The sequence below is a fragment of the Antedon bifida genome, chromosome 3 (genome assembly GCF_963402885.1).
Source record: "Antedon bifida chromosome 3, ecAntBifi1.1, whole genome shotgun sequence".
NCBI classification, from domain to species: Eukaryota; Metazoa; Echinodermata; class Crinoidea; order Comatulida; family Antedonidae; genus Antedon; species Antedon bifida.
Window position 1 is genome coordinate 18,556,550 of NC_136228.1, and position 12,108 is coordinate 18,568,657.

Sequence of the window (12,108 nt, forward strand, 5' to 3'; positions counted from 1 at the left end):
CATATGGCTAATTATGATAAATAGAGAAAAACAATGCACTACCAAGTAGCTCGCTTTGAATATCCCCTCGTGGACGGTTAGACCTAGCTAGGCTTAGATTTGTAGGCCTGGCTGGTATACATTGGTAGCTATAGGCCTACAGTAGTCTGCCGTTGTCTAGTTGCTGTTATTATTGTATTGATAATTCTAGTTGATGTTATTATAATTATTAAAAACGACTGTTTAAAGACAAAACAATTATCGCAATAAGCCCATATAGTATTTAAATTTACATAAAATGCAGTTTGTGACCTTAAATTAGATCGAAAAAAACAAAAGGAATGTGGCTTTTAAAGACACCTTCCCTACAATTTGTGACGTTTTGTAAAAATAATACATATATATTACTTTAAAAACATTAAACCAGGTCATTCCTTGTCTTAAATGTACGTTTTATGGTAAATTATGATAAAAAGTGAGAAACAATGCACTACCTAAGTAGCTCGCGGCGATTGACCTCTCGTGGACGGTCTTTAGGCCTAGCCTAGCTAGGCTTAGTTTTGTAGGCCTAGCAGGTAAACATCGGTAACATACGAACATCTTACGCTAGCTATATACCTAGCCTAACGCTGTATAGTTGCTGCATTAATTGTCTTTCTATTTTTGCCAGACTCCGTTGATACAAATTGGGGAAAACCCGGTATTTTCTTCCATTTGTTACGTTTGATAAAGGTCGTTTTGAAGCTGGCCGTTTGAGGCTGTTTAATCCATTTGGTAGTTGACTCCTCCCCTTTGTATGGCTGACTGATCACCACTGACAAACACTAATAATATTAGCATGCACCAACCAACTTTACACTTATTAGCATAAAACTCACCTGTGAATGATTTGTTTTGCCTGCAAATAATCTAACGCCAATGCAATCTCGCATATGTACAATCGTAATCTCTCCGAATCAAACTTAACACCCTCATTTAGGTGATAGCGAAGGTCGCCGCCAAGCAAGAGGTCAACGACCATGAACATGTCCTCTTCGTCTTGAAACGTATACCAGAGGTTTACTAAGAACGGATGTTCGAGAGATTGAAGGATCTCCTGTTCTCGTAAAACATTTCGAACAGCATCTTTTTTAATGCACATTAATTTGTTCATATACTTCATAGCAAACATTTTCTTTGTGTCTCTCTTTTGAACAATGCATACCTATGTAAATAAACAAAATCATAAATAAATAAAAATACATTTATTAGTTCAAAAGAAAAATTACAAAAACCAACAATAGTCTACCAAAAATGTCTCGAAAAGAAATGATGATGGTGATTTGTGGGGATGTGACCACTTGGTCTGTACCATTTATGGAAAGGGGTGAAGTTTCTAATTTTTTAGTTACTGTATATCTCGATTTAGAGTAGAATTGGTTAATGATTTAGTAATTCCTCCTATGGTTTATCTAGGTAAAGGAGGCACGAAATAGACACGCAATTTCAATCAATGTTCTCAAAGTTAACATTTTAATTTCTATTGCCACAAGATGCCATTTTTTTCTAATTTGCAGAGTTGCCATTTGTGATATTTTTTATTTAATGATTCCGCACCATGCACCAATACTTAATAAAGCAGCTTTAATGATTGATTTGTAAACGAGTGACATATTTCCTTCCAAGAATCTTTTAAAGCATCGCATCTGATAAATTGCAATTTGTTCTTTGGCCTTGTCACATACTTCTATTTTATTTTTTAATGTACAACCATGTTTCAAGGATTTATATAATCAAACATATCCATTTATATTAATTTTACATCTAGCATTTACATGTTGATTTAATATCGTGTAAATTACAAGATGAGACCTTGTTCCTATATTTCTGGTTGCATAATAAAACGGTTGTATATAGTAACACCTTAAATTTATATTACTAATTTCATATAAAATATAATACTGTATATTAAATTACATCAAGGTTTGAAAATCAATATATTAGTCATAGAATTCAATGTATAGTCGTAATATCAGTAGTATAAATAAAGCAATATGGGATATCAAAATGATTTGAATTTTAGTAGGTTTAAAAAGGAACACCTAAACCACCTGAAGCTCTCTGTACACTATCAAACTAGTTTTGATAAAAAAGTGTGATTACCCAAATATGATAGTGATATGCCCAAATATGGTAGTAATATGACATCATCATGTCCATATGGGCACCAACATAAAGTTTGATAGTGTAGACAGAGCTTTAGGGTTATGGGATATCAACATGAAACACTACATTAATTTGAAACCCACCCTGATAGATAAATGTGACAAAGATGATTATGATATTGATAATAATTAACATAAATGATAAGAATGATAATCAGGGAATTAAAGATAACAATATGAAAAGGAGAAGGGTACATGATATAAATGTTATTGTCATCTTCAAATCAATATTTGAATTACAAATATTTTTTAATTTCAAAATTGCAATTACTGAAGGCAATTAGAATGCAACTTAGCAACCTCAATTCAACATATGCCTTAACATATTAATAACAAAGAACAAAACAATTATTTGTATTGAATATAGTGAGCAAACAAACTAGTATTGCTACAAAGCTATCATTAAGACAGTGCGTTGAGTTCTCAAAGGTCAAAGTTTAAAAAATGCTCTATGAAATCACGCAGAAACAAATGTAAATATTGACATTTGACTTTGATTGAAGACTATATAATTAACTGAATGAAACTGATGAAACTGAGATGGGAAAGTTGAATAATGAATATATCACAATCTTGTAGGATTGTCACAAAATAAAATTGTTCGTTACAGAGCTATTTGAACATGATAATTTACATAAAGTACTATATTATAAGAAGACCACACTGAGAAGGTAGGCATAACATACTTATTTGTTATTCATGGAGATATCACTGTTTTTCTGGTTAGACACCCAACTACCTATCAGTATCTCAATAATATGGCTATTCTGTACTTACTTTTCCAAAACTTCCTTTTCCTATAGCCCTTAAAATCTGGAAATGATCAAAGTTAACTGAAAAACAAAACCATTAAACACAAACAATTGTCAAATTGCAATAATAGTCAGCCATGTCTATCAATCTATGAGCATGTTAGTGTAGGTGATGTTATGGTATTAATGCAACCTAAACACATTATAAATGAACTGTGATATTTGTTATATTAAATGCATTAAATTAAAAGAAAGTTGGAAAAATTAGTCTTCTGATGATGGCTTTAACTAATAAAGAAATATAAAGATATTAAAGATTATTATTATTATTTTTATATATTAATAGAATATGAAGATAAAAAACACACAGAACACAGTTACAATATGTTTATGAAATGTAACAGGTGGCAAAGAAAATTAATTAGGAATTAGAAATTGCAAAAAATAAACAAGCCAGTCATACCGTAATATTACAATAGAATAGCTCTTTTAACACAAAGCAATGGTCTTTAAAGAGGTTCCAAGATTTTTGAAAGAAATAAAAAAAAACTATAATAAAAAATGCAATTACAGATATTATTAACAATTTTTTAATTCAACTATTTTTTTTGCAGATATTTACAGGTCAATAATCTAAAAATAAAATTTGTCATTTGTCGTTCACTACATTACAACAACAGTCATCATTTGAGTTCATTGTACTTGGTCTTATACTGTAAATGAATGCTTCAAGAAAAGTACAAGGCAATTCTGTAAAGATCTTCCTTTGATTGATGCCGACAAAGACAGATGAATCATTAAAATATTGTAATTACAATGTTTAACAAATTTGGTTATTATTAAAATAATTCCAAAATGTCTTATTCAATGTACATATAACATAAGATAAAAAGGTTTGTTCAAATAAATTTTATGAAAGCAATATGTTTGAGTCTGTCATTAATTCGCAAGTAAGCTTTATATTTGTAGATAAGGACTCTGAACTGTACTAAAGGTTCATTGTTATCCACTCTGTGCACACTTAAAAATCCCAGGTACAGTTCTCATTTTTTGAGACCCTGGTATTCTAAGTCTGTAAAGCTCCTTGGATGATGGAAAAGATTTTAGCTGGCGAGATTTGGTTTTCAATCAAACATTTAAAATAAAAATGCTCTGTTAAATTTGTAATGATTTAATAATCCTATTCTATCAGACAGAGTGTAGGATCTGTACTATAAACAAGATAAATATATTTAAAAACATTTGTGAGTAACGCATTCTGGCTATTGGCACATCCTTCGTCACGGCGAGCGACCGCGGAAAAGTTTATTGTAATTTTTCCCTGATATTACTGTACGTATTTTTGTTGATATGTGTGGTGTTATTATATGAATACTCGCATAATGTTCTGTACGTTTAAAATACACCAATTAATTTGAATGTATTTTCCTCTCAAATTGTGATAAAAAATGATCACGCATATACTTCTGCTAAATGCGTGGCAAATATGTGGTCACACATGTGTTTGTTCAAAATGCCTGTTTTATTAAAAATCACTTTGAAATGTGTGACCGTACAGTATGATGCGAGATGTATCTTTAGTATACAGTATGTTTTCTAATGAAGAAGCAAGTTTTATTAACTATTTGTGAGTCTTCTGTAATAGTTCATGAGATTGTAACTACATATTCTATTGTAGAATACACAGTAAATGAATGTTTATGAGTGGACTGGCCGCAGCATAGAGCTTTCCCAATGCAAAACCCAACAACAAATTGAACAATATACCACCTAATTATGAAAATGGATTGAGATAATGCACGGCACATGGTAATGTGTGTATAAATCAACCAATCAAATAGCAAGGTTACAAAACTCGTAGAACAGAAGAGTTCCTCTCACCTTCTCCATTTGAATCAAATGCTGCCTCTTTCCGATTGGAATGATTCGCCCCCATTTTTATGTCACTGGAATTCTATTCAATAGTAGTTTGATCTGAAAAATACAAACAAATAATATACTGTATCAAGCAAGAATATAACAATTAATAACATAGATTCATTTTCAGCATATTTTTAATTTTCAGATTGGATCGTGAAAGTGAAGTGAATACTGTAATGCAATCAATGGTTAACTAGCATTGTTGACTACATAATATAGTCACTATTTCTTTCTACTTTAAATTTTCTGCAGGTTTTAAATAAACCGATGCATGTACAGTAGTTATCATAGAAATCCTACATTATTGTCTTATGGAAGGCTTCATATAATGTATACTCATTTGATGCATTAAATGTTTTAGCTGTTTGAAATTTAGACTTTGCCAACTTTATCATGTGTGTATTACACCTGTTATAGGTATCAAGCACATCCTCTAGGGATTGTGAATTGACCATAAAAATGTAAAAATTATCATGTTACCCATCGTAATATTTATAGTTTGTGATGTTGGACATTATGTAGTTTTATGAACCACATCTGATCCCAATATAGTTTCACTAGATTTCTAATTAGACATAAGCTCGTAAATGCTCCATAAATTAAAAATATCTACGATGAAATGTGATGGGAATACTTGAGACATTATAATGTGTGTACATCTGATTAATGGTTAATATTGTACTGTAGGCTGTTCGCTAAAGCAAAAACAAAAATAAGCTATTTCTCAAGCCTAGAGTTAATATTATTTAAAGGGGAATTATCATTTTTTTTTTCTTTCTAGAAATTCATGAGTAAATTTCATACTGTATCTATTGATACATTTTCTTTTTAATGATCCAATATTTGAATAAAATCGTAAACTAATACGTTCTTTCTATACAAACTTCAAATTCAAATCTTTATTGCAACAAGGTAGCATTAAAATATAAACCTAGTCATCTTATATAAAGTACTGTAATTATGATAACATTTTATTTTGAAAATATAAAAACAAGCACTATGAATCATGTGTATAAGTTATTACAAAGTATTAAAAATGATCTGTTGAGACAGGTGAGGTGGGTACTGACTGAATCACCATTCATGTGACAGTCCGTAGTTGATAATAACATTTCCAGATCTGTTGGTTCGAGTGAAAGGCATGGAGAATGATTCAATGTGTCTGAGATTATATTTATGTTTGACTTGTGGTGGAAGAAGGTGATTCAGCCAGTGCTTAATTCCATGACTTCAGTTGGTTCAGTCAGTCAGTACTTCCTCCTCAAGGTTTTATGGTAACGTTTCCAAACTACATTGACACACTCATGATTAAGCCAAATATTTGGATCATTTAAAGGGGGCATGGTCCAACCACCCTCTTAAATTTGCACCATATTCAAGAGTTGATGTAATTATCAAGAGGGGCTTATAGGCATAGCCTAGCCTCGACTCCGGACCCAGCACCGCTGAGCTCCGGAAACAAGTAAACAAGTAAACTATACAAAGATAAACCTTTTCACTAAATTTCATATCTTTTTAATAAAAGTCTAGTAAAAACGTTGAAACATTGGTTCTTGTCAGATCACCAAAGTTAAGCAACGTTGATCCTGGTTAGAGCTTGGATGGGGGACCATCTGGGAATATTGGGTGCTGTTCTGTATATGGAGCTAGGGTCTCATTAGGCATTTGAAATCAGCACTGCATCTAGTATCTGCCTCAGATTCCTCTCTGGTCAAAGTAGGCACTGGACAAGAGTAACCCTTGATCAGTCATATTTGTAAAAGGGGGCTTATTTTTAGGATGTTCTCTTATTTTATACTTTTATCGGCATTTATGAAAAATTGCTACATGACAATATTGAAAACACTTCAGGTATTCTTCAAATATGACTGTACAGTATTTTATTACCGATTTATAATGTTGGCTTTAATAAAGCAGGATTGATGTCTGCAATCTATATGAGATATGACAACAATATTTGAGAATGCCATCTGCAGTATTCAAAGATACTAATCTTACTCTCGATATCTTGTTCAGTATTATTAATATTGGCTTTAATAATTATGATTGATATTTCCCACATCGATGAGATCTGACCTGGTCAGACTATAACAGGGGTTAATAACACAAGGTTTATTTATATACTGGATGGAACTGCCGCATCAAGTTTTATGTGTATAAAAGAGCAGGGCATCTCCGACATAATATTTTATGAGGCTAACAACATGCCCATCTACTAGGGGTAGAAGACGAATGAACTACAGTACGTTGACTACGGTATGTTGCAAGAGACACCAACCAATTTATTGATGACCTACCAAATCAAAAGATGAACAAAGTACTGGGGCTTGGCATTGTGAACTCCATCTTGGATGTGTCCTCTTGATGATGTCTGATATAATTTACTTGTAATGTATGTAACTTTGGGGTATTTGATATCTGGCTATAGGGGACACATGGTTTTATACTGCAACATCAAAGCCCTGTTATGTTTATAATTCACATCGCTGTCTCACATGAATGTTTCATATCTACAGTAGCTACAGGGGACATAATGTTTAAAATACAGATGAAACTGCAGCATCTTAAGCCCCCTGTACGTTTATATCATGTGAATTTTTTAATCTCTTGACTGTGTAAAGAAATAAAAATAACATTCCCAAAAATTGGATGGAGACACTTGGAATTTTTGTAATGATTTCTGATTTTAATAGTTAAATGATAATAAAATTATACCTGTAATAATATAAATAATAATATTTCAGTCTTAATTTTATGTGTAAATGTATCTGTTACCATCTTTTACTAGAATGTGTTATTTCTATCATATGCTATGATCAATATATCAAATTACACTCTTCTAAAAATATCATGTTAACATATCAATTTATGCAAACGTAAAGTGTTTTAACTTACATAAAATGTACTTCCGTAGCGTTGCGATTACCAACACATAACAGAACATTCACTCTCTGTGACTGTTCTTGAATTAATGTTCTAGTGTTTAAAAAACTAAGAAGAAGCACCGCTTCAACCCGTCAACATGACAAACAAGTGGCATATTTTATTGCATCTTGTAGACTTCATTATTCTTTATCCTCTTGTTGAATAGCTCAGTAGCAGGCTCAATCATCCAGGTAGATGTACGCTGTCAGTTTGTATTCAATACCTTTAAAAAAAATTGTGTCAATCTTGTATAAATAAATATGAAATAGTACTTAAGAAAATAAAAGATTTATTTATGGTATGCTATATTTTAAATTTGACTTAGTAAAAAGAAGAAGAAGTAAGAATTGGACAGTGATGTACTGTCTAGAATGTTTATGAGAATGCCAACTTTTATAGAATCCAACTCTCTGCAACGTGCTAGTACATATTATATCATTACTCCCGCCAATCAGATACACCAGTCCAGGAAATCCTGAAGACTGAAATGTATCATTCTACCAAGAATACATAATTAAATATTCAAGATATCTAATATTCTACAGTAAGATATCTGTACTGCATTAAAAATACTGTAGGTCATGATTACGTGGTTCTTTATATAGAATAACTTTGTAACATGCCGGTAAATTTGTAAATTATTATCTTTTACCACTAATAAATTATCAATCGGAAAATGTCGGTTGTCATATTTTACAGTCAAAATTCTTATAATAATCTCACTTTGCCGTAACCTAGATCACACTCTAGTGCAGTGCAGTATCTCTATGGCTGAATACCATTTGACAATATGCTGGTATATTGTATCAAATAAAGAACCACAAGACAAAACTGGATACAAATTAATGAAATGTGATTGTATGCATACCATATTGTGATCACTTAAAGGGCCAATTTTAGCACAACCACCCGTCCACACCGCATTTTGTGGAAATGGTCATAAGAAATAAGATACATTCTATATTTTTGTTTTCCGCTTACCATTGCCATTCGTCTTTGTAAATTACAGAAACTTGTTATTAAAATAGTATGTTTAAAAAAAATGCTGGCTTTAGGCCTAAAATTGAATACCTGTACTACTACTGTAATACCAGACTGAAAGTGGTAATTAAACATTAAAATGCAATTAAGGTACAGTTCATTACATTCAAACGTGCTAGCAGAATCTGATGGGATAAATATTGAATGATTGCATTTGTAATAATCACAGATGGTGTATTGGAGAGCAAGAAAAATAACTGAATCATGATATTATTACTACCCAGAAAGTGGTGCAATTCCCTCATCATCTAGGTAATCAAGCAAATATCCTCACTCATGGGAGAGTTTTTGTCATATAAACACAGAATAATATAGTATCTCACTACATACAAGATAATAAACATTTACTATTATAATAGATTTGATAATTCTAAACAGAAAACTATTATTTGGTTTGTTGACATAGAGTACTGTAACAAGTGTCTGAAACATATATCAAATAAATACAGGGTATTTCACTTTGCAGATACTTACAGCAAATTATTAAATTAAATTCATAATAATTAATTTATTATTTATGTTCAATCTTACTCAATTATTAAAAAGACTATAATTAGATACTTTATATCCTTGGGTATAATCCCATTTTGGGTCTAATCCCACCCCCTACTTTATGTCTGACATCACAAACAGGCATATCCCCGGGTATAGTCCCAGTATTGACTTTTGGTCAGGATGTCGGCCACTCTCTAGCCAGTTCAGATGAGTTTTTACAAGAAATGCTTACCAGTCATTTTTTTTCCTGTACCAGGGTTTCCCCATGTATAGTCCTACCCTCCAAAGTCGGCCCGATTTTGTTTTTCTATGGGGGTCAGATTATATCAGAGGATACAGTATATAGATAATCCATAAATTTGATTAACCACTGTAATTATAAATGCGTTTTTAGTAAAAATTACAAATTAATAAACATAAAAACTGAATTGTACATGCTTTTTCTTAGTGTAAAAGGTTGAAGAACAATGGTGTTACAAAAAACTTACTGGATGCTTCAACAGTTTAACAAGGTAGTAGGGATTAATTATGTAGTGCATTTTATAAAGGAAGTATTTTAAAATGAATATTTAAGCATTGAGCGTTGCTTATTGAAGACAATGGGGCCATTGAAAGGCTGTCTATAAAATTACAGGATTATTACAGTCAAAATATGCCACATCAAACACCTCAGAATTAAGTCTTTGTTTAGAAGAAGAAACACTTACTGAATTGTTATTTCACTTCATTAATCAGTAGCCACTGCATACTGCAGTTATTCAATTGTTACTGTTATTTATGAATTATAAGTCGAATGGAAGAACTTGAAATAATTTCTGAATATGGTCAGAAAAAGTCAACCCCAACATTAAGCAAGGCTACAGTTGTATTTTGTTTGAGTGTTGTATTGATTTTCCACAAATAATACATATATTTTCTTGACAAAATAATTAAATATTTATAAATAGACTTTAAGCACAGACTACCAACCATAAATTTAAACTATGCCACTCTTTGATATCAAGACATCAATGTCTGGTCTCAATTCAATTGTATATATTATACAGTAATATGCATATTATAATTTATAATATCAAATTTATACAATAGCTACCACTGTAAATTAATCCTACATGAAGAACTTATGAGTTAGGTTTTAATTATTTTCTCATACCACATTTTGCATTACTGTAAACTGTATACTTTGTTCAAGTACAGTACATATTTATAAATTTTAAAGATGTTACAAAATAAGAATAAAACAGACACAAAAAAATCATTTATATTTTCTGTATTTTATAAAATATAAAAAAAAAATAGAATAAGTAATTGACAGTGACATACTGTTTTAAATTCAGAAGTGTGCATGATGATCACGTAATTGACATCAACCAACAGTCCACTGATTATCACATCAATAAAAGTGATTATGCATCAGAGAGTGAAAATGATTACTGCTCAGTCGAGGTATGGACAGAGGTTTGACCGAGAGCATGGACAGGTCAATCAACAAGATGGTATAATTCATTGCTACACATTTGTTGTGGTGTTTGGAGTTGGTACTTTATCATAATAATCATTACAGTATTAGACCTATGCCTAGGCCTAATCTGAGACTGTTTTTCTTTTTTAATAAACTGGTGAAATTTTTATTTAAAGATGTATTGTCCCCCAAAATCATGAAAAATAAAGATTTTTAAAATCGGACTTTGATTAGGCCATTTTGCAGTTTTAATGAAGTTGTTCACTTCCATAGGAAAAAAAACGGGGGAAAAAAAGTATTTCACCTATAAAAAGACAAAATAAACAGTTAAATTACCCAAAAACTCATTGTCTTCCAGACAATTTGACCATTTTTTGCTTTAAATTACATTTTTCTCAGGTAAATAAATTTTTTTCAGACCCAATTTTTTGTGAGAGTGAATAACTATTATGTGATATTAAAATAACATATTCAACAAAAAAATTAAAAAAAATATTTTTTTAGGGGGACAATATATCTTTAAAGGGAATTTTGGTTTTTAATTTACTAATAATGCAATCAAATGAAGCAATAGAGCGTATCAATCATCTGCACATGCTCATAAACCAACAAGGGTTGTGATACCGTAACCTTTTTTAATAAAATATTTTCTGAATCGTATAATTTTAGTCATCAAGTCATCATTTAATTTATTGTTCATCCTGAACACTCCTGCATGCATGGATGGTTGTGTGTTGCTGCTCAGTCACTATTTTATCACGTACAGATATAAATTAGTACAAATAAAAGTTTCCTATAATAGACCTGTACAAATAATAAAAGGTTACTGGTATGTTGGTTGATTCCTTCTATTGCTGTATGCCCTTGGAGGAGAGAGAGTGCTATTGTGTCAGAGTAGGTCAATTGAAATTGAACTTACCGCTTCCTGTTTTCTGCTGCTGGTATCTTCATAATATCATTGTTTAATTTGCAACTACGTAAAAATATTTAATAATTAACCTTTCTCAATAGTATATCCACTAAACTCAAATCCATTAAAATGAAAATCGACTAAATCAACATTTTAAATGTAAGCCCAATTCCACATACAGTACTTCCTTGCCATTCAATGTCCATGCACAAAATGATTGTTTTTCTCATTTATATTTTCCTGGATGTTTATTGCCGAAAATAAAATGGAAGATTCCTAAAAAAAAAAAATCAAAATACAGTTTATACATTATAGAATCGCTTAATTTATTTGATTTTAGTGTTATTAAACATTTATTGTAATATATTTAAATGTTTATAAATGTTATGTAATTAATTTTCAATATTTAGAGACTACAAT

The 12,108-nt window shown here is 31.0% G+C and overlaps 1 protein-coding gene across 2 annotated transcripts in view; it reads right to left on the reverse strand.

Moving 5' to 3' along the window:
* Positions 1-11,909, reverse strand: part of LOC144837895 (serine/threonine-protein kinase 32A-like) — a 36,922-nt gene extending 25,013 nt beyond the window's left edge. Inside the window, exons 1-5 of one of the 2 annotated variants that reach the window (XM_078693209.1) lie at positions 11,698-11,909; positions 7,751-8,003; positions 4,817-4,909; positions 2,961-3,016; positions 858-1,183 (exon numbers count right to left, since the gene is read on the reverse strand). In XM_078693209.1, the coding sequence (XP_078549335.1) occupies positions 858-1,183; positions 2,961-3,016; positions 4,817-4,871 (437 nt within the window). In that variant the 5' untranslated portion in view covers positions 4,872-4,909; positions 7,751-8,003; positions 11,698-11,909. The remainder of the gene's footprint in view (positions 1-857; positions 1,184-2,960; positions 3,017-4,816; positions 4,910-7,750; positions 8,004-11,697) is intronic. The other variant, XM_078693210.1, reaches the window with a different exon arrangement.
* Between the last annotated feature and the right edge of the window lie 199 nt (positions 11,910-12,108).